The sequence below is a fragment of the Notothenia coriiceps genome, unplaced genomic scaffold (assembly GCF_000735185.1).
Source record: "Notothenia coriiceps isolate Sejong01 unplaced genomic scaffold, NC01 NC01_scaffold00038353, whole genome shotgun sequence".
Taxonomy (NCBI): domain Eukaryota; kingdom Metazoa; phylum Chordata; class Actinopteri; order Perciformes; family Nototheniidae; genus Notothenia; species Notothenia coriiceps.
In genome coordinates this window covers 41874-63612 of record NW_011371054.1, presented here as the reverse complement: position 1 = coordinate 63612, position 21739 = coordinate 41874, and the positions used below count along the sequence as shown (strand labels likewise).

The following is a 21739-nucleotide window of genomic DNA, read 5'->3' as shown; positions in this document are numbered from 1 at the left end:
TACTCCATTATTAATTATTATATACTCATGGCAGAGCTGGAAAATTTCACAGCCCTAGTTACTTGGATTCAAATATAATCTATAACTGGGCGTGTTAATCAGATGAGGGAAATCCCATGTTAATGCAGATATGCATTAAAACTACACACAATGTGGCTGGGTGTAAAGGAATGATAATGAACTACAAAATAAAAAAATATCTACATTTAAATAAATATATGCTCCTGCTAACATCAGTTAAGGAAAATATCTGTTTTTGTAATGTGTTATCTCTATAAAAGGGATTAGAAGTGAAACCAATGCAAGAAAGTAAAACATCTATATAAAAGTCATATATAGGGTTATCCACGACATTCGTTGTCAAAGGTGTGTGTGATTTTGTTAATGTATTAGTGATATAACCAACAGATCTGTAAAAAATAGTTTTTACCAGTCTTTACCAGAGATGTGCTCATAGGTGTCTTGTCTCTACAACATGACAACATGAAAACATATTCAAATGTACTTAAAGGTGGGGTAGGTAATTTTGGAGAAACCAGCTCGAGTGCGCTAGAATTTGAAATACACAGCCGGAAAAAATCGGCCACTTCCTTACAGAGCCCCTCCTCCAACACACACGAACGCGCACATGACCAATGAGGGCACGAGATAAGTTTGTGCACAGATGGAAGGCTGACAGGCAGGTAGGCCATCCAGTTATTTTAGCCGGACCGGCTAAAATGATTGGTCGTACTTTTTACAGCGCTACGGCTTCCACAGATGAAATTTTGTATGTATTTATTGTCAAAGCATTTAATATATTCATTGCTATCGGGATGTTAAGAGCATTCCATGGAATATAACAAAAAGTCTGAAGTGAATTACATACCACATCTTTAAGCAATCTAATTTACTAAAAGGGGGCAGCATGTTGTACAACAATTTGAGTAAACGTAGATGGCTAGGTCAGTAATNTGAAGCCTAAAGCCCGCAACAGCAAATCCCTCCCCAGACGTCAAGCCACCTGATTCCTAACGTGGTGACGAAAAAACGTCTAACTACACCAAGACTACCCGAAGAGCCAGACGCTGGAAGTCGTGAGTGACCTAACCAAGCGTTGGCTCACAACTTCGCCGACCCTACTCCTAGTCGTGGAGGTTTAGACCTCCGGTACCAGAGTCGTCCTTTTGCTACCCCTGACCAGGTGAGGTTCATCCCTTACCAGGAATAGGGTTCACTTCCTCAAGGTTCATAGAGCCCCAGAACAAGGCCACTCCCTTGTTACCTCGCACTCTACCCAGCCTCTTAGCCTCGTCGCTCTCGCCATGACGTCAGAGAAATGGCGTGGCAACACTGCTTTCCCTCGAACTCGGTCTTCCGTTTCGAGAGACAGAATGGCGCGGTAAAAGCATAGGATGAGTGGATACCAGTACTTCCTCCCAGTCTGGCTTTTTCTTGCTCTAGCCCGCCCATGTTCGCCGGCTCTACCCAAAGAGGCGGTCCCACCGACCACAGAGGGGAAATCCCTATTCCGACTCTTCAAGCCAGTAGGCCTCCCTGAGCCTCAACTTGGCCGAGGATGGAAGCCAGCTTTCCTCGGTCAACTCCACCAAGCCCGTGGATCAATCCTACGGGACCCGCAGAGGGATCCCTCCACAAGGTCCGTGCAGGTCGACCCCTTCTCTGGTTCCCCAATCTGGATCTTGGTCTACCTCCTAATATAGAGAAGCGACCCGGACCCTCGCGGAAACCCTAGGGGGGTCAGTCTCCGACTCACTACGACCGGTCCCTTTCTTTCAAACCCCGGAGAGACGACCTTGACGAATGGAGGGCTGGGCTGTGCCTATTCGCCCTCTTCTACCTCCTACCTACCTAATACTAACTTTAATTTTGTGTCACCTTTTCACTAAATATAAGGTTCAAAGTATCAATTCTATAATCAAGGGACACTACCGGTTTGCTTTTATATAAACAATTTGGTACTACACTCTGTTTTAATATAAAGCCAAACCGTAGTGGTCCCTTGATTATAGAATTTGATACTTTGAACCCTTATATAGTGAAAAGGTGACACAAAATAAGTTAGTATTAGGTAGGTAGGTAGGTAGACGGAGGGCGAATAGGCACCCAGCCCCAGCGCCTCCATCGTCAAGGGTCGTCTTCTCGGGGTTTGAAAGAAAGGGAACCGGGTGTAGTGTGTCGAGACCTGACCCCTAGGGTTCCGCCGAGGGCCGGTCGCTTTCTCTATATTCTTCTATATTAAGGGAGGTAGACCAAGATCAGATGGGGACCCAGAGAAGAGGTCGACCCTGCACGGACCTTGTGGCAGGGTATCCCTCCTGCGGGTCCACCCGTAGGATTTGATCCACGCGGCTTGGTGGAGTTGACCGAGGAAAGCCTGCGCTTCCTCCTCGCCAAGTTGAGGCTCACAGGGAGGGCCTACTGGCTTGAAGAGTGGAATAGGATTCCCTCTGTGGTCGGTGGGACGCCTCTTTTGGGTAGAGGCCGGCGAACAATGGGCGCTAGAGCAAGAAAGCCAGTACTGGGTAGGAAGTTACTGGTATCCACCTCCCATCCTTGCTTTTACCCGCGCCATCTGTCTCTCGAAACGGAAGACGAGTCGAGGGAAAGCAGTGTTGCCACCGCATTTCTCTGACGTCATGGCGAGAGCGACCGAGGCTAAGAGGCTGGGTAGAGTGCGAGGTAAAAGGAGGTGAGCTCTTGTTCGGGGTTATGAACCTTGAGAAGTGAAACCCTATTCCTGAGTAAGTGATGAACCCACCTGTCAGTAAGCCAAAGGACGACTCTTGGTACCCCGGAGTCAAACATCCACCGACTAGGAGTAGGGTCCGGCGAAGTGTGAGCCAACGCTTGGTTAGGTCACTCACGACTTCCAGCGTCTGCTACTTCGGTAGTCTTGGTGTAGTAGACGTTTTTCGTCACACGGTTAGGAAATCAGGTGGCTTGAACGTCTGGGGGAGGGGATGCTGATGCGGAGCTTTAGGCCTAGGTACAATATAATGTTGTCTAACCACCTGTATTCGCGTCGGGAGCCTCCGGTTGGGAGTGGACTTTACCCAGGCTGAAGTTAGTAATTAGTATTATATAATTCATAAACGAAATTTCTAAACAACATGAAATTTCTACTTTGTTTTAATAATTTATTATAAAGTTACATTTTTCAACGATAACCTGGATTTATGTAAACGTTTTTTTTTTTTCTAACGTCTGTGAAACAACTTAATGACATCAACTTCTTTATTTCACATTTGTTAAATTTGTAAATTTTTTTGTAATAAACTTGTATCGTACCTAATTGTTTACATTTAGAGTGCACGTGAAATCAAAAGTCACAATTGTAAGACTACTATTACGTCTCCTATAACTTATATCTTCCCCCCACGACATAATTCGAATCCAAAGTAAAAACCAGTCAATTTACAATATAGATTTACTATACACACTTATTACAATACCAAAATTTGACTAGTACTATCCGTTTTCTGTGCCCAGTGTGGGGAAGTGTTACACTAGGTCCGGTTTTGGGTCTATCTCCCGTCATCTCTTGAGGAAGACGATTATAATGGACGTACCGGATTGACCCCTTAACTGACAAAGATGAAATTCGTTCCTAACCGGCGAGGTTTATCATGGCACTTCCTGAGTTGGTTGTGATGTGATTGCAAATCTTGTCCTTGTTCAAAGTTCAAGTTCTAAGTACGTTTATGTATGTAACTTTAACTGTGTTTTAAATGAAAATATAATAGATCTATATCCTAACTCATTTTAGGTGTATCTAGACGCAACTTTATACGAATCGTCGAAACCTGGTTAGAGACTTCGTGAAGGTATCAACTTTGTCTGTCACAAGTTATCTCTTTGTGTGAATGACCCTAGTTATGTTACGAAAAGATGGGCCAAAAATCGAGACACGCTTGGTTCGGAAAGAATAACACTTCGGGTTTCTGTTGTAGTGACACATTTCATTAAGGACTACATATTACCTGACGGACTTAACAGTTGGAAGTTCTGGTGTAATAGTGACTATTACAGGCGACCCTGTCCTTTTTAAGTTTCGCGACGAGACAGTTGTACTCCAATTCACCTATTGTAGGTTTCCATGTGTTCGCACCGTGGATTGAGAGGAGGTATTTTTTTCAATAAGTTATCCTGAATATATTCAGATGTAATTTATTTCTATGTTTTTTTATTACCAACACTACGGTATCTTTTTTTCTTTTATTTTATTTTACGAGAGTTCATGTGTAATTAGAAATTACAACCAATAACGACGTAAAGCCACAGAACCGGTCCAAACTTTTTCTATGTGTTTGTCTGTTAAAATTTAATTGCATATCCATATCATGCTACACCACACACAATTCTCGAAAAATCAAATATCCTTGTTTATGTTCTATGCATTTGTTTTGTACATACCATGAATCGAGTGGACCGCAACCACAAACACACAGCTTGGCCTCAGGGTACCAGGAGCCCTAGTCTTAGCCGGACCTCGGGAACTACGTACTAAAGGAAAAACACTACTCTTTATCGGTCTTTTCAGCCTTAAATGTCGACAACAGGATTGGTGACAAAGCGCAGCCCTGGCGGAGGCCAACCCTCACCTGAAATGGGTCCGACTTCAATCATAATCATAATATATTAAGTATTGCTTTAAAGATTTGTTGTACTTTAAAATGAAACAAAATTATAAATAATATTTCAAGTAAAAAAAGTTGCTATTGGACCTAAAATACATTTGCAAAAAAAAAAAGATTGAGACATTTGTTGAATACTGTAGTTTGAAGAAAATAAAAGTGTAATACATTTAAAACATTTAAAAAAACATTATTGAACATAGCATGATTAACAAATGTAAATCTCACGTGCACTTTAGTTTTCAGTGTTAACATTTGATGATAATTGCAGAGGATATTGAATATAAGAAGGGGGTGTGTATTAAGCTTAGGTTTCATTTTTGGTCAGTTAAATGTTATATCTAAATGATATGTGTGATAATAGTTATGGTTTTAACTGATATGATAGAGCAAAATGACACGGTCACACCCTTCACATGTGATCCAGGCCGAAAAAACCCAGATAGAGGGCAGTAGAGAACTCCTTCTGCTAATATACCTGCATGCCTAAACTGGAATTGACTGTTTCTACTTTAAGCAAGGATTGGCCTCCAAATAGTACCGTGAAGGACTCAACCAACATTACATAACGTTTTAGAACAGGAACCAAGTTTCAAGTTCAAGATTCATGCAAATACATACATTGAAATTGACACAAAATTTACTTTTATATTATCTAGATATAGGATTGAGTAAATCCACATAATCTGGTTGAAATATGCTTAAGCAGCTTTGACCAATCTCTGAAGCACTCCATAGTGAAACAGACAGTGTTCAATAGAGAAACACACTTACTGGATCAATACAATGCTTTCTACCAGTTTAGCTCTGTGCGAACCAAGCCTTTCTTATTGTGAAGCCAAAAGACAACATCACTGTGTAAAGTATTCCTGATGTATAATGGACTGCCTAATTGCAAACCTTTTCAAGACCACATATCATCTGATAATGCTTTCGCTGTGGACAGGAGAAAGTATTCAAGGCGGCTGCTTTTCTGCCATACATGTAGGTTAAGTGGAAACATCCAAAGGCTACACAGCTGCTTTTGGCACCCTAACCCTCCATACAAATATAAGTTAACAATAGGACTAATAGCTACTAAAAAGATTACAAAATAAATAAGGTTTTGTGATGTCTATAGAAAAAAAGAAATAAAATAAAATGCTCTCAGTACAATTAATCTTTAATGTTGTTTATTGTGCATTTCGTGTCTTGGCCAGTTTGTGAAAAAGCATACAAAAAGAACAATTTAACTAACGTATAGTGTATAGTACGATTTACAGAAAGGAGTCTTTTTACAATTTTATAGTGATATCAATATTTTACAATATTGGTATATTACTAAACAAACATGTATGGTACTTTAGCTCACCTGGCTTGGTGTGTTCTGGCTGAATCCTGATACCCATGGCCCGGGATCAAATCTGGCCTGGAGCCCTGTGATGCATGATTTTCCTTTTTGTGAGAGAAATAGCCAGAAGAAAGTCTGTGAATGTTACATTGCTTTTTGTCGGGGTCCGTTTCCACGTTTCCGTTACGGCCTCGTGTGAACGAACAGGCTATACGAAAGAAAAAAGTAGCGGATACAACCGTTTGCGTTCTCGTGTAAACAGCACATTAAACTACAAGAAATGTTGAGCCATGAAAGGATATCTGTTATCATTTTTTAAATCTATTTTTTAACACTCCATCACTGGGACATGTGTGTGAAAGAAAAACCAGAGCCTGATAATCCACCTGAGTTGCCATTTTTTATTCTTCACCACTGATACTATTTGAATTCCTGAACAAGCCAGAGACGTGGGTGGCTTTTCAAAGCTGCCCTACATACTATTCTTACCTACGATTCAGTACAAATAAGTAACTGAGATGATGTGTGAAATTGCAGCTCTGCAGAGTAAATACTTTAACAGATTTCAAATCTAATTTCCCCCTCAAGTAAAGAGTGTGATAATAAGCAGTGTTGTGCACCCCAGTGTCCTGCTTTATCGCAGCTGAACACATTCAGCGCCATGGACAGCACCAGCATTGCAAAGAGCACTGGCAGAAATACAGCAATGCTCAGCACACATGGACGTAGTCACAGGTGCACTACTTCCTCCGACCTGCTTCCAATTATTTTACAGCACAAGTAGAGCTTAAGGCCTTTAACATAGTAGTGCTAGAACAACAAAGTGCTGGTGAGATGAATTGTGTCTTTTGGTTCAGCATCTATCCAACATTGATATTCATATTCTATGTTCAGCCACTGAGGTCACAATTCACATTGTTACTTCACAATATCGCAATATCTAAAGATCATTTGAGAAAGACATGTATGCTTTTAGTCCAGTTCATCTTTTAACTTTGCTATTTTTGTGTGTTTTTTATTCCATTCCACAATATGAGTGTAAGGAGAAGAACAACATGTAGCCATAATTGTACCAAAAAAACACCCAAAATATTCCTCCAATAGATAGTGAGCTTTTAAAGGTGCTATATTTTGTATCCTATTTGTATTATTAACACGAAATAAATATTTTATAATAATGTCGGTTCAGTAAGAATAACCCTGATTAACATGAAAATCATCCTAAATTGAACTTTTTTGAATATTTTAAAAGTAATCTTCCAAAAATGCAGCCGCTTTAATACATTTCAAAAGCAGTTCTTATTTAACTTACAATCTTTCTTGCTTTTTGGAGTGTGAACACGTCCTTTTCAAACCGAGAGTTTCCTAGACTAGACAGATAGATGCCATTCATTATGATGAGACTCCTTCATGGAAATGCATTGAACTCTCACGCATCAGTCTCCTGTAGGACTGCAGACTGAAAGCCCTACATGGTCAAAGAGAAAACAGACTTTTATTAATCCTGACAAAACTATTATTTGTGTGCTTCCGCGATTTGAACTGCATCCACATCTCCCTTTATTCAGTTCTCCAAGAACTTGAACAGAGCGTTGTACGGAGAATTGGGTCAAAATGTGTGCATGCAAGAGAATTTTAAGAGTGAGGGAGCAAGTGTGTCACATTCCACAAGTTACTCTCAATAACTCATCACAGAAAAGACAGAAAGACAGATTAAAAAGCTTTATTCAAACTAGCATGATCAGGCAGAACATTTAAGCCAAATAAGCGACATCAAAAATTGACAATTAACTAGACTTGAAAATAAATTAAAGACGATTCCCTCCCATACTTTCTTTGATCCACTAAGTGGGACGGAACTGGATTAGGTTTGATGCGACTCTCGAAGAATACTCTACAGTACAATCTGACTTGCAAATGAGCAGAGAAATAAAACTGAGCTGTGTACAAATGAGAAATAACACACTTTTACTTTACCAAGCACAAGCACCTCCTGTGCCATTTGATCACAGTGAAGACAGAATATATCAAAACAGTCTACTGTATAAAAAACACAAAGTATAAAGCGGTTCAATTTACAGTAAATGCATTTACCGGTTTTCAATAGAACATCTGTTTTGAAACCCGAAAGGCTGAGCCCCTATCCAACAACGCTTTAGCGATTCAAGGTATTTTATCACTGGGGTACTGTGACTAGGGCTGGGCAATATAGCTAACATTTCATATCCGGATATAGGGAAGTTCATGTCTCGTAAATCCCGATATAAGTCATTTCCAATTGTGTATATCCTGATATATGTCATTTCATATCTCATATATCACGATATATGTCATTTCATATCTCATATATCCTGATATATGTCATTTCATATCTCATATATCCTGATATATGTCATTTCATATCTCATATATCCTGATATATGTCATTTCATATCTCATATATCCTGATATATGTCATTTCATATCTCATATATCACGATATATGTTATTTCCTATTTCGTATATCATGATATAGTTAATTCCATACTTGTATATCATGATACATGTAATTTTGTATTGTATACTACGATATACAGTAGGTAACTTCATACTTGTATATCATGATATGTCATTTAAGATATTGTATATCACGACATAGGTCATATAACATTCTCAATAGCAATGTTTATCGCGATACAGCATGTTTTCTGGTAATTCAATAAAGAAAAAATGTTCCACATGGTAAAGCCTACTTTTTATACTCCTCTACGGATAAAATACTTTAAAGAAATGAAAAATTACTAAGCTTTTTTTATTGTAATTAAGAAGCAATATTTCCATACTACTTTCAGAATATTTCACTTTAGATTTTTTGGTAGACATTTTAGATAAAATGTGCTTGTTTTTGACAATCAGGACAACTCAATTGGTTATTGAGACATGATTTCCTCACAATCCGATTACATTGAAAGTAGAACAATCCCAGCCCTCACAGTCATCTGTAATATTGTATGACATGTCTTTTTTTCATTCATCAACAGTCACATATATCTTTTACAAAGCAGAAGGCACGCAAGGAGCTCATCGCATGTGCAATTCATTAATTCTTTAAACACTGTTGGAACCAGGCATTTATTGCACACATAACATGTTTCCCACAGCAAGAGATCCCTCATTACGTGACGGCGTGTTTAGTCTTAGGACAGACCACCAGCTGTGTTTATGTCTGGGAAGCCTGGTGTGCCACTAACACCAGGAAACAGTGGGAGAGGAGGAGAGGGGTTAGATTTCACCGACTCAGAATACGTAGCTCGATACTTATGGAAATATTCTTCCTCCGCTGCATGTGTGCGTGCTGCGATCACATTTAGATCTGGTGCATATTTCAAAGTGCTGTCACTCGCTTAATACTGTACTGTCTATGTGTTCTTGCAGAGTCATCACTTAGAATACCGCAACTATAAATACCACTACTCTCAGGATCCCATCAGCCCAATTAGATTCTATCATTTAGCACCCTAATAAGATCCTAATGAGCTCCTTGTTTCTGAGGAAGGAAAGTCCTGGGCTTCACAGTAGTGCAACAGCGCTACCTTTGAGGTCAACAAAAGTACTCTAGTTCTTAATAGTAACTTATGTACACTATCAAAACAACATCATATGCACTAAACTACAAATAAGCAACAGAAAACGCCCTGGAATAAGCTCACGAAAGCAGCATTAAAAGTTAATACATAAAATACCTATAAAACATGAATAGTCATAAAACAATACCTTGCCTTATATTCCCTTGCACCATGGCAAAGATGAATACATTTGGATATGTTTTACTCTTTTCCAATAACCAAGAGTATTTTTCATTACAAAATATTTATTTTCAAATTTCCACTGCTTTGGAAAGTTAATTATTTAAATGGATTATTTTGTGTGCAAGGAATGATGCAGATAATACTGCCAGCTTAATCAGTGGAAATTAAATTGGGATAATACTAGCTTACACGTGTGAAAAGCAAAAGCTTGATATACTTTTCCCCCTTTTTTTGAAAAATATAGTTTATCATGTTTGAATTTTCATGTGTCCCACTCTGCCCCCAGTTTGTGATGTCAAAACGTCCTTCAACTAAAGAAACTTGATCTGAGGACACACCTCCCCCATTCACCCTGGCTCTCTCGCCCCAACAAGAGAGGCTGAAACAGTATAATGCTAGATTCTGAACGTGACAACAGTTCAGTAAATTCAATATTGCAGTATATTCTTCCCCAATAAAGCCAGATAAAAGTTTTCATTACACGGGTAAAAAGTATTTCTCCTTATAATTTCTATAGAGCTAAAATATCTATAATCAAAATAAAAGAGAAACAATGTATCTCGTATATTATTTTTTTTCCATTTTACAGCTTTCTTTCATTCTTTTTTTGTCATGTTCACACATTCAATACTGTTGAGAACAACAAACATTGTAAAAAAAAAATCAGAGCATTGATTATTTTATCGGTAAGTAACCATTTGACAGCCTGCTCAACAGCAGGACTCTTAATATAGTAAAAAGTATTGTTCATAAAAGATAAACACCAAGTGCAAAGCCTGAATCGGTGACGTAACAAGCTACAGTTCAGTATTTATCATATTTACGGAAGAAACATATTCACCCTGATTAATGTGAGTCTTTGTGAATAGGCGTGTTTTGACCCTTAGTAAAAAGGAGGTTGAATGACGACGACTTGCGCATATGTTGAGCCACTGATGGTTTCTAGAACTACAGCACACAGCGTAAAAACCCTGGAGAGAAGGCAAATATGTCCACTGAGGAGTTTCAAAGCATTAAGGAAAGAAAGATTGACTACATGAGGCAACTCTAGAAATGTCCAAATACCCTGCCATAAATTATTTCAATTCTATGTCCAAATATTTTCTTGTAGAATCATGCAGACCCATGCTTAGAAGAGAAAAGAAGGTAGAAAGCTGAGGTGGTTCGTGGTCGATGTTAGAGCGGTGAGATCGGAGGAGCTGGAGAGAAATGGGAGCCGAGGGACAGAGAGGGAGGACAGTTCTTCTTTGTGAGTCACAGGGAAGGATTTTAGCTCCATGAAGAGATGATTATATCATGGCAGTTCTCTTCTGGGTTGCTGCTTAAAAACAGAAAATAGAATTAGCAAACATAGAAAGTCAACCTCCATATTAACTTGTAGAAAGTCCTCACTCATGCAACAATGGATTGTGACTGGTTACTGCCACCATCAGGGACATTTCAATTCAGGGATTAGTTGATCACTTTTTTCTATATCCTTTTTCAAATCGGTTGTTGAGGAATTTAACCAAATCACCCTTAGAATTTTAACTAATGGCCAATGTAAAATATGAAAAAGCCAAATAGGGAAGCAAATGGTGTAATTAAAGCATGCACAGGCAGGCATCACAATGCTATATTTGGTATTTGGTTGGCCGTAATTACAGGAAATAAAAAAGGATAGGTTCCATATTTTTATCATAGGACAGAGCTCATGTGCAAAGAGATGGTTGGTAGGTCTGTGCTCTCAGGTATGTTACATGCTGAGAAAAACTATGTGGGACAAATCATTCCCTGATATAATTTTTCTCTTTTAATCTGCGTCATCAATTTGCCCTGATTTTCCGCCAAGCTAGCCAGATGTGCGCGACACAGGTCTGACCAGCAGCCAATTTCTTTCTAATCCCTGCTCTCAGTGAGCTGAAAGGTTTTTGCACTTGAGAGACTGGCCAATTTAAATTGCTCACAATAGCATCACACCGGAGCAAAATGTTGTATTTGTGAAAGACACAGACTAACCGGACAATTGAAATATTCGTTTTTGCTGTATTTAATCAGGAAGATATGTTGAAGATTACACCATATTGGGACAGTTTTTTGAGCCAAAGAATTTATACCAAATAGAAAGAAAATGTCTGCACACTTATAGTGGCTCTACAGAATGTAGTTAGCAACCAGCATACCTCCAGTTGTAGAATGGACTTCCTTTCATTTTGAGTACTTAAGAACAGAAAAAAGAAACAAGTTCAGTGCTACGTGTTACACTCAGTTCACATCGTTCACAAATCTCACCTTCAACATGCACCTGTACATTCATGCATATTCATGTTGTTTAATCTTTCAGTATATCACTTGTTTCGGGTTCAGTCTGCAGGTCCATCTGTGTAAAAGCAAACAACATCTGGATGCGTTTGAGCGCTTCCACATTGATAACAGTCTGCTGTGAGCAGCAGTCTCTATAGACCCCCCGCATAATGCGTCTCATTACAGCGATATCTCTTGTCCTTGAAGAGAACCCCTCCATGTCTGGGCTTCTTTGAAGTAGCTCCCCCTTATTTCACACCCACCAGTTATGCTCTGATTGTGTGTTATGCATCTGCAATAAATGACCTACATAAAACATAGAACAGTGGCATATTTTCTGTTTCAGGGGGTTATTTGTTTGGCCTAATTATGCAATCAAGTGCAGGTGGTTTGCACCAGAAATACCCTGATGATGAGCATCAACATGACAGTGCTGTTATTTCTTTTATGTTGCCTTTTTAAATTGATAAATTACTGCCAATTATAAATATATAAATACAGAAAAATGTTGTGGATAATGCAATATTTTCACATTTTTATTCTCAATGACCCTTTTTTCCGCACCCTTGTTGCCATACTAATAAGCCAGACACAACATAAATGCTAATAGTTCAAACATACAGCTTTGATTTTCATTGGTGGAAGTAACTTGAGGGCTGTACTTCCATATTCTGCTACTTTATATATTACTACTCCACACATCTACTACATACATTTTATTTATTTGATACTTTTCCAGATCAACAATACCAAATGTAATCACCAAATGAATTAGTATATGTTCGTATCAAAAGGAATGTATTTATCCCAGAGGGATCAAGCTACTCACTAATGTGCAAAATAATATGTAGATAACATCGTCAAATCAGCTGCCTAGAATAAATAAATACCTGAGGACTTCCTCCACAACTGTTGTTTTTTCAGTCATTGGTTTATGTTTAAATGCATTTTGAAGTAGGTGTGAGAGTTACAGTTGCTCACATCTTTGTCTTAACCTGTTAAGCCCCAAGCCTGTTTTTTTAGGTCTCAGGGTCGAAAATGATATGCCCAGAACTCAAATCCTGGTCTTAAGAAAAGTATGGCACATATACTTCAGTACAAATACAAGTCCTGTATCTGACATCCCAAACGTGTAGATAATAATTTGCAGAACATCTTTTTTTTTGCAGAAAATATTGCCAGTGGAATCATACTAACATACTGTATCTGACATAATTACTTTCTTAATACTAATCAATGTGCAGTAGCATTTTGATGTTATTGCGGTGGTGCGAGTTCTAACAACTTTATATCACTGACTGTATAATATATATTATATGATTCACTCATCACCCTTCAGAGGGTCACCAGATCATTTTAACTTTTCAAGCCACTAACAGTTATTTTAACCAAATTATTCAAGATGCTTCGACATAAACTGACACATACAGAGTGTTTTGGTAAAAAATAAAAGGCCCAAAAGTTTGGGAACCACAGGTTTAACAATGAAGTGCACTTTATAGACACATGTTCGTTTTTTTGTGTAAAACTGTGCATAGTGTGGTAAGTAAAAGTAGTAATACCACAGTGAAGAGAGACCTGAATTCTAACTTCTATTTATGTGAAAGTAGAAAATTATCATCCTCAACATGTACTTGCAGTACAAAGAGTAAAAGTACTCATTCTGCACGACGGCCTGTTTCAGAGCAAATGTGTTATATTATTCAATCATGCAATAGGCCTGGTACCTCCAAAAACTATCAACAGTACTACCAACGTAGATCCACAGTTAATTCTATGAAATATTTTGGCCTTACAGGGGAAAAAAGCATCACAAAATATTCCTCTGAACACATAAATTAGTTGACTTTGTAACCCTTGTCAATCCGGCCACTCTGTGTTGTCTGTAATCACCCACAAAGTATTTATAACATACATACCTCCAGTGTGGATGCTCTGGAGTCTGTGGTCTCACTCGGCCCTATGCTCCTGGGTATGCTGGACACAAAATACCCAGCTCCTTTGGGAATTATGGGCTGTCTCACGACCACCTTCCCTTTCCTGGTCTCTGCGAGGAACAAACTGTACCAGTAGGCATCGCTGGAGATCAGGGTGGAATCTGCGATGGTGGAGCTTCTCTGGCTGATCATGCTGTTCCTGCTGATCACACTGTTCCTGTTGGGTTGGGGGATCTTGATGACCTTTGGATTGGGCTTCTGACACTTCAGCACAATAATAACCAAGATGGTTATCAGCAGCAGAAACGACACAGCCCCTAACCCGATTACTAAGTACAGGTTGAGGTCTGTGAAGACGTCATACTCTAGTGGCAACTCTGTGGTCTCTGAAAAGGACCTGACGTTTTCCACCGTTGATATCTGAATGGTGACGGTGGCGGAGAGAGAAGGGTCGCCGTTGTCTTTGGCGACAATTACCAGCCGCTGTTGCCTCGGGTCTCTGTAACTGAACATTCTCGTCGTCCGGACTTCCCCGTTGTACTGATCCAGGTTGAAGAGGGTTGAGTCAGTGATCTGCAGGAGCTGATACGTGACCCTAGCGTTCTGCTCAGAATCGGCATCGATGGCGATCACTTTGGTGATCAGGTGCCCCTTCTCAGTAGACCTCGGTATCACCTCCTCAACGACAGTACCCCTCTCCCGCCAAGGCGCCACAATGAGAGGCTTGTTGTCATTTTGGTCCAGAATAATGATGTGAACTGTCACATTGCTGCTCAGCGGTGGAACACCAGAGTCCCTAGCCTCGATGTGGAAAAGGAATTCCCTCTCTCGCTCAAAGTCGAAGGTCTTCAGGGCATAAAGGTCTCCGTTCTCTGGGTTGATGGAAAACAGCATTGACATAGACGTGTTAACAATCTCCTTCTCCATTATGAAATAAACCAAGTACTGGTTTTCATTGAGATCTGGGTCAAATGCACTAAGGGATGTCAATAAGGCCCCTGGTTGGTTATTCTCCACGACATGGATAGTGTAAAAGGACTTGGGGAACGTGGGTGCATTGTCATTGACGTCATGAATTTCTAACGTGATGGTTTCGTTTTCAGCTAGGGGTGGCGAGCCTTTGTCCGTCACCCTCAGTGTGATGTCATATTTGCTCACTATTTCTCTGTCAAGTGGCTTCGAAACAAGCAGCTCAAAGTAACCCTCTGCGGATTTGTTCAGGAGGAATGGTAAGAATTCTTGTTGATTCAAAGTAAGCTCAACTTTCCCGTTGTCCCCAGAGTCGCCATCGCTGACACTGACCACCGCAATCAGCGTCCCAACAGCCACATCCTCAGTCAGGGCACTTTTCACAGACTTAATGGTCACCTCAGGGTAGTTATCGTTCAAATCTGTGACGAACACAGTGACTTTACAGTGCCCAGACTTGGGGTTCACCCCTCCATCCTGTGCCTGTATGTGCATCTCAAAACTCTGACTCTCCTCATAGTCAATCACCCCTTTCACCTTGATCTCTCCAGAGTTTGGATCAAGTGAGAAGAGCTCTTGAGTCTTCTCCGAGGTGTATAGTGTATATGAGTATGTTAACTGAGCGTTTGTGCCTTCATCCAAGTCTGTTGCATTTAAGGTGAGGACCAGTGTTCCTGCAGCCGAGTTCTCTGACAAATTCACTGCAAATACCGGCTGACTGAAGAGGGGGGCGTTGTCATTGATGTCAAGCACGTTAATAACGATGCTGGCTGTGCCGGAGCGGGGAGGCACCCCTCCATCTACAGCGGTTAAAATCAAATTATGAACCGATTGCTCCTCCCGGTCTAAATTACCGTTCAACACTAAATCGACATATTTGGAGCCATCGCTGCCCGTTTGTATGTCGATGTTGAAGTACTTGCTTTCGCTGAGATAGTACGTTTTGATAGAGTTCGCCCCCACGTCCGCATCCACGGCGTTTGTCAATGAAAATCTCTCACCGGGAGGGGTTGCCTCTGATATGTCCAAGTGCATTGTCTTCCTGCGGAACACAGGCGCGTTGTCGTTGATGTCCATGATTTCTAACTCAATGTTAAAAATACGAATTGGGTTTTCAAGTATGACATCCATTTTCAGAAAGCACGAGGTTGTTTTACTCATGCATATGTTCTCCCGATCGATCTTCTCGCGGATTAGCAGCTCCCCTGTTTCTTTGTTGATGTCAAGGTAATTTTTGCTGTGAATGACATCGAGTTTTGCGCTGCGCTGCACCAAACTGCGAACATCCAGACCCAAATCTGTGGCCAGGTTTGCAACAAAGGAGCCCTCTTCCATCTCCTCCGGAATAGAGTACCGAGTGATGGAAAGCGCACAGCCCCATAGTGCAATGAATGTGAAAGCAGTCTCGATAAAACGTGTCCGTGAAGGAGCAATGACACGCGCCATCATTGTGTGTATTTTGTCAAATGTAGGAATAAAAAGAGATCCGTTCTTACGATCAGGTTGTCTTGTTGCAGGGGAGCGCCGGTGTCATTCTTGCCTCCACTAGTTGTAGCTGCAGCAGGCCATGTACAGTAAGGCTGGAGGAGCTGGGCTCTCACAACGCTGCTCTGCAGGGGCGGAGGCAGCGAGTGTGTAGGCTGCTGGGGGGCCGCACTGAGAATTAAGGGAAGGAAGAAGAGAAAGAAGAGGGGGAAACACGCGGGGGGATATATTAAAAGGCTAGACGTATAACAGGCTTTTTTAATTCACAAAAATAAAAAGTAGATATTTTCATACAAAAAACATTTCATGTTGACTTTCCATAACAATGCTGCGCATTTATCATTGTATTTTATTATTTTGAGTTTTTTGCATTAATATACTGTTCATAGTTTATTTGTATATCCAGATTTCATGCAACTCATTTTTTTTAAATAGTTTTTTATAATTGTTTATTTCATCTTTTGGTTGTTTTTCTTACATGTTAATTTCTTTAACTGGGTTTATGTGCACCATACCATGGCAAATTCCAATTATGTGTAAACCTACTTGGGAATAAACCTGTTTCTGATTCTGATTCTATTATGCATAAATACAGTTGTTGGATTGGATTAGATAATATGATCATGTATCATTTCAAATATATTATATAAGGAACTATTGTCTTTCTTGATATATTCAAGGAAAAACATGATTATAAATTATTCATCATCACCCCTAAACCCTTGGAGGATCAATACAATCAAATTATTTAAAGATTGCGGACAGCATGTGATTCCAAAAAAAAAGTAAGAAGGATGCATTAAGGACCTCAGTCATTTCCCTTCCCTTTCTTTTTAACATCTCTCTATACTGCTGAGTGCAACAAAGAAACATTAATAATGTTTTTTCAGCACACAGACTGGGGGTGACAATGACAGTTTCTTTATAATGATCTTTGAGTGGAAGTTATTGAAGTTGTTGATAGTGTGGCCCTGCACCTGGATGATTAAGACACAAATAGCATGCATGTCCATATCTTTATTATTGTTTAAATTAATCACACCCCCGTACAGGTCTTATTTTACATATGATCAATTATGATAACAATAGAGAAAAATAGAAAAGCATGTCAAGCATACCTTAATATTTCACTAATCATGATTTGAGGAGGCTCATGTCTTTTCAGGATGATGATCTGTGAACATTCTCCAGATGTCTGTTTTTATGGTGAAAAATCTCCCGCTCTGTACAAAAAAATACTGCAGTTGACATATCCAGAATTTACTTTGAACGTAACAATCAAAATAATAATAATCAGATAATAAATAAACATTAAGGTTTTTCTTGATCAATATATATGAAGACATGTAACATGCACTTTAGGTTGTGTATGCATCTCTTAGCTACAAACTTGCAGGCCCCTGCCCCCAAAAATAATCAAGTAGATTTAAAACCTTTTACAATACAACAAATAGTAATTATACAACGTTTTTCTTTTAAAGGTTCAAGGATCAAAGGTTGTATTTGCATATGCACAGCTAGTGTAGATATGGCAATGAACATCTTAAGTCCCAGGTGTTGTGTCTCGTCAGATTTGCTAGTATTATTTCTCTGTTTAGTTTATATTGTCAAGTCAGCGTCTGCTAACCCTTTTTGTTGTCTGCCATTTCCTGTTTTACTTTGTTATCTCTTCTCTCATTTCAGGTAGTTCGACTCCTACTGTACCTTGTCAGTGTGTTCACTGACCTGATTACCTGCCCCGCCCTTATTGTTTGCTCCTGAAGAGTCCCTTGTGTGTGTATTTATTCTGTGTGTTCCCTGTGCCAAGTGCCAGATCATTTCGAACCTTGTGATATTTGTCAGCCAGTTTGTTATCTGAACTACTGTGAATTTCAGTTAGTTTTTTGTAAAGCCATTTTTTGGAGTCCTAGCTCTGCTTGAGTGATTTTATTGCCTTGCTTATCACCACAAGTAAAATCCTTTTTTGAATCATCTTTTGTCTGGAGTCATGCATTTGGGTCCTATCATTTTTGTGTGCTCCATTGGTAACACCAGGCTCCTCCAACAATGCAACATAAATATATATAAGACATAAAACAAATACAATAAACAATACAAATAGTGCAAAAAGAGAATAAATAAAATAGAACAAGAGAATGTTGCATGACTAATGTGTAAGTAATGCAGGAGAAGTTATACATAAAAAATTGAATGTAAAAATTAAAAGTCACATACAGTGACATAATGGTAAGCCTTGCATTGGGGGCGTTCTGATTAACATGCACTTTATGACCCCTGATATTATCATTTTTAGCATTTCACTAACTAAATGCATTATATACTGACATGATGGGCAGTAAAATGAGGATGGTCCTTAGTATTCCTTTCCTCTAGCTCCATCTGGTGAAAATATACAGGATTACATGAGGATTTGAACTTCACCTATCTCACACAAAGAGCTTTATTTCTGTATCTGTTACTTGAATGCATTTAAAATGTTAATTTGTATCTACTTGCCTATTTACAGGATTAATATTGGCCCTATTTATTGTGTCTATTCAAAATAGTGTATGTATCTTTCTCCTCTATCCAAACTTACATCACTTCAGTCAGCCGGTATTGCATCAACTTACATCATGTCAGGACCTAAATGTAACTTGCTTTGGTAAAAGTGTCTTAGTGGCCAAACCCTGAGGTAAAGTTAGGTAAAAACGACAAAGGAAGACTGTAGATACAATAACTAGAGGAGACAACCCAGATGAAACGGGCACTTAAATGCCCTCAACAAACTGTTATCCATTATGAATATCCCCTCCCACCCTCTCCACCAGCAGCTGGACAGACAGCGGAGCTCCTTCTCCAACAGACTGTCACAGAGAGAGGTGCAGGAAAACATTCCAGCAAACTGCCATAACCCTGTACAACAAATCACCTCTGGCTGCCAGAGAACTCACAGCTCCATAGGTTCTTATGTTGCTTTGATAACTGGACACTTTTACACTCAAAATTCATAATTTGTTTATATGTATATTGTGTATTCACACTGTACATTGATATTTAATTTAATGTGACATTTCTTCATAGTGTATATTTGACAGACAGTCTTCTGATATAAAAATGTATATCTTCCACTGTATTTGATTTACTTTTAAGGGCTGATTTTATTTTCTATTTTGATTGTTTATATTTTATGTTTGTGTCTGTTTTTTTACTCCTTTTCTTTTTCACATTGTGTGCAATGCCTTGTTTACATGCTGCTGCAAAGAGAACATTTCCCAAATTGGGATCAATAAAGTATATCTTATTTTAACATAAATAAAAACAACATGCATTGAGCATTGAATTCATTCATTCGTTCATTTTATTAATGTTACGAACTCAGACACTTAAGATGGACCCAATTGCACGACCCGGGAGACAGAGGTAAAGTATTTGTTCGATACTTTATTTTCCAATACAGCAGTGAACAACAAAAAAGGGTAACTAGCAATCTAGTTGAGATAACAAAAATAGCAAACAAAAACTGAAAGCGCTCACGTAGTGAGGAATGAAACTTTTCACGAGCACAAGAAACATCAACCTGACCATAGCATAAGACAATACAAACTGACAAAGAACACTGTGAGACAGGTGAATTTAAGCACAGGGTAATGAGAACCAAGTGAGACCAATCAGGGGCGGGACTGACACTGATGAGCACAGGGTGAAAACAATCAGGAAGTCTGAAATGAGAGAAAGCAAACATACAGTAAACAACATGAACCTCTCTAGCATTTCTGTCGGTGCACAACAATTCACATATAACAGTGAAATGCTTTTACACAAAGTTATCTCATGGCATCACTTCATGAATCTAAAATGCATTGAAGATGAATACTTACATAAAAACAAATATTTATTGAATTAAACGTTTTTTAAACTTTATTTAAAAAATATTTGAAGGAGGCAATACCTACTGTAATGTTTATTTCTGAAAAATGTAGGAGAAATCTACAGACGCCAATAAGATAAGATAAGATAAGATAGTACTTTATTGATCCCAATTTGGGAAATGTTTGTGTTGCAGCAGCATAAAAAGACATGGCATTGTAAAAGACAAATTTAAAAGACAATAAATAAGCAAGAAAGTAGAAAATGTATGTTGAATTTACAAATTAACAATAACAAGATTTAAAGCAAGGTATTATAAAGCCTACATAAGTATTTGACAGATGGAATATTAAATATTAAACTGAATATATAAATGTGTAGTAAAGTAAACACCTACAAGTGTATTTTGGAGTTAGGGTTTTCATTACTTTTAAAAAGGCATGTTTTAAATAGCACAAACCAGTGCATGAAAAACAATGTTCTTGCCTGAAGTGCCTTAACCCTTGTGGTGTTTGGGTCTGTGGGACCCGTTTTCATTATTTAGCTAAAGAAAAATGATAATCAATTATTTTTTTCAAACTCACACTCAATGGCCTTGGCTCATTTTCTGTGAAGAACATATATCAGAAGAACATTTTCAATGACCACCCACTGTACACCACCCCTACACATTTATATTACATACAGGATGTTCGGGGCTAACAAAAGTGTGGAAATCGTAGGTCCTGTGCACCTGTGCGTGTGTATGTGTGAGACTGTGTTGTTGTGTGTGTGTGTGTGTGTGTGGTGTGTGTGGTGTGTGGTGTGTGCTGTGTGTGTGTGTGTGTGTGTGTGTGTGTTGCGCGCGCGCTTTGCGTGCGTGCGTGTGTGTCCTCTGCACTAGGAAAAGATGATCTTCCTCATCCTGACTGCTCCTCTTCGCTCACCCCCTGGTGTCTCTGGTTAGTTTACTCCTTTATTTCCCCTAAGACTAAAGAAATATTCTTCTACCTTTGTTTCCAGCTTGCAGCTTTGCTATAACTAAAAGCACAATGGTTACTGAATTGAAGCGTTAGTCCTGAGAGAGCTTCAGTAAAGAACCACAACATAGCTGCGGTTTTAAGAGTCCCTCTGTGTCTCCTCCAGGAACATAGCTGCAGCTTTAAAAGAGTCCCTCTGTGTCTCCGAACAGAGCTGCAAGTTTAAAGAGTCCCTCTGTCTCCTCCACAGGAACATACTGCAGTTTAAAGGGTCCTCTGTGTCTCCTCTACAGGAACATAGCTGCAGTTTTAAAGATCCCTCTGTGTTCCTCCACAGGAACATAGCTGCCAGTTTTAAAGGAGCCATCTGTGTCTCCTCCACAGAACAAGCTGCAGTTTAAAGAGTCCTCTGTGTCTCCTCCACAGGGAACAATAAGCTGCAGTTTAAAGAGTCCATCTGTGTCTCCTGCCATCAGAAACATAGCTGCAGTTTAAAGATCCT

At 39.2% G+C, this 21739-nt stretch overlaps 1 protein-coding gene across 1 annotated transcript; it reads right to left on the bottom strand.

Moving 5' to 3' along the window:
* Nucleotides 1–7674: 7674 nt before the first annotated feature.
* Nucleotides 7675–16559, bottom strand: LOC104968171 (protocadherin alpha-C2-like). The gene is made up of 3 exons (XM_010797742.1): nt 13958–16559; nt 11918–11954; nt 7675–11073 (listed from the first exon to the last, which is right to left on the bottom strand). Exons 1-2 carry the CDS (start codon nt 16391–16393, stop codon nt 11943–11945), a joined length of 2448 nt encoding a protein of 815 aa, XP_010796044.1. The 5' UTR covers nt 16394–16559; the 3' UTR covers nt 7675–11073; nt 11918–11942.
* Nucleotides 16560–21739: the final 5180 nt, after the last annotated feature.

What these genes read in the sequence shown, in the direction of transcription:
- LOC104968171 (XM_010797742.1), bottom strand. Translation starts at nt 16,393, where the DNA reads ATGATGGCGCGTGTCATTGCTCCTTCACGGACACGTTTTATCGAGACT.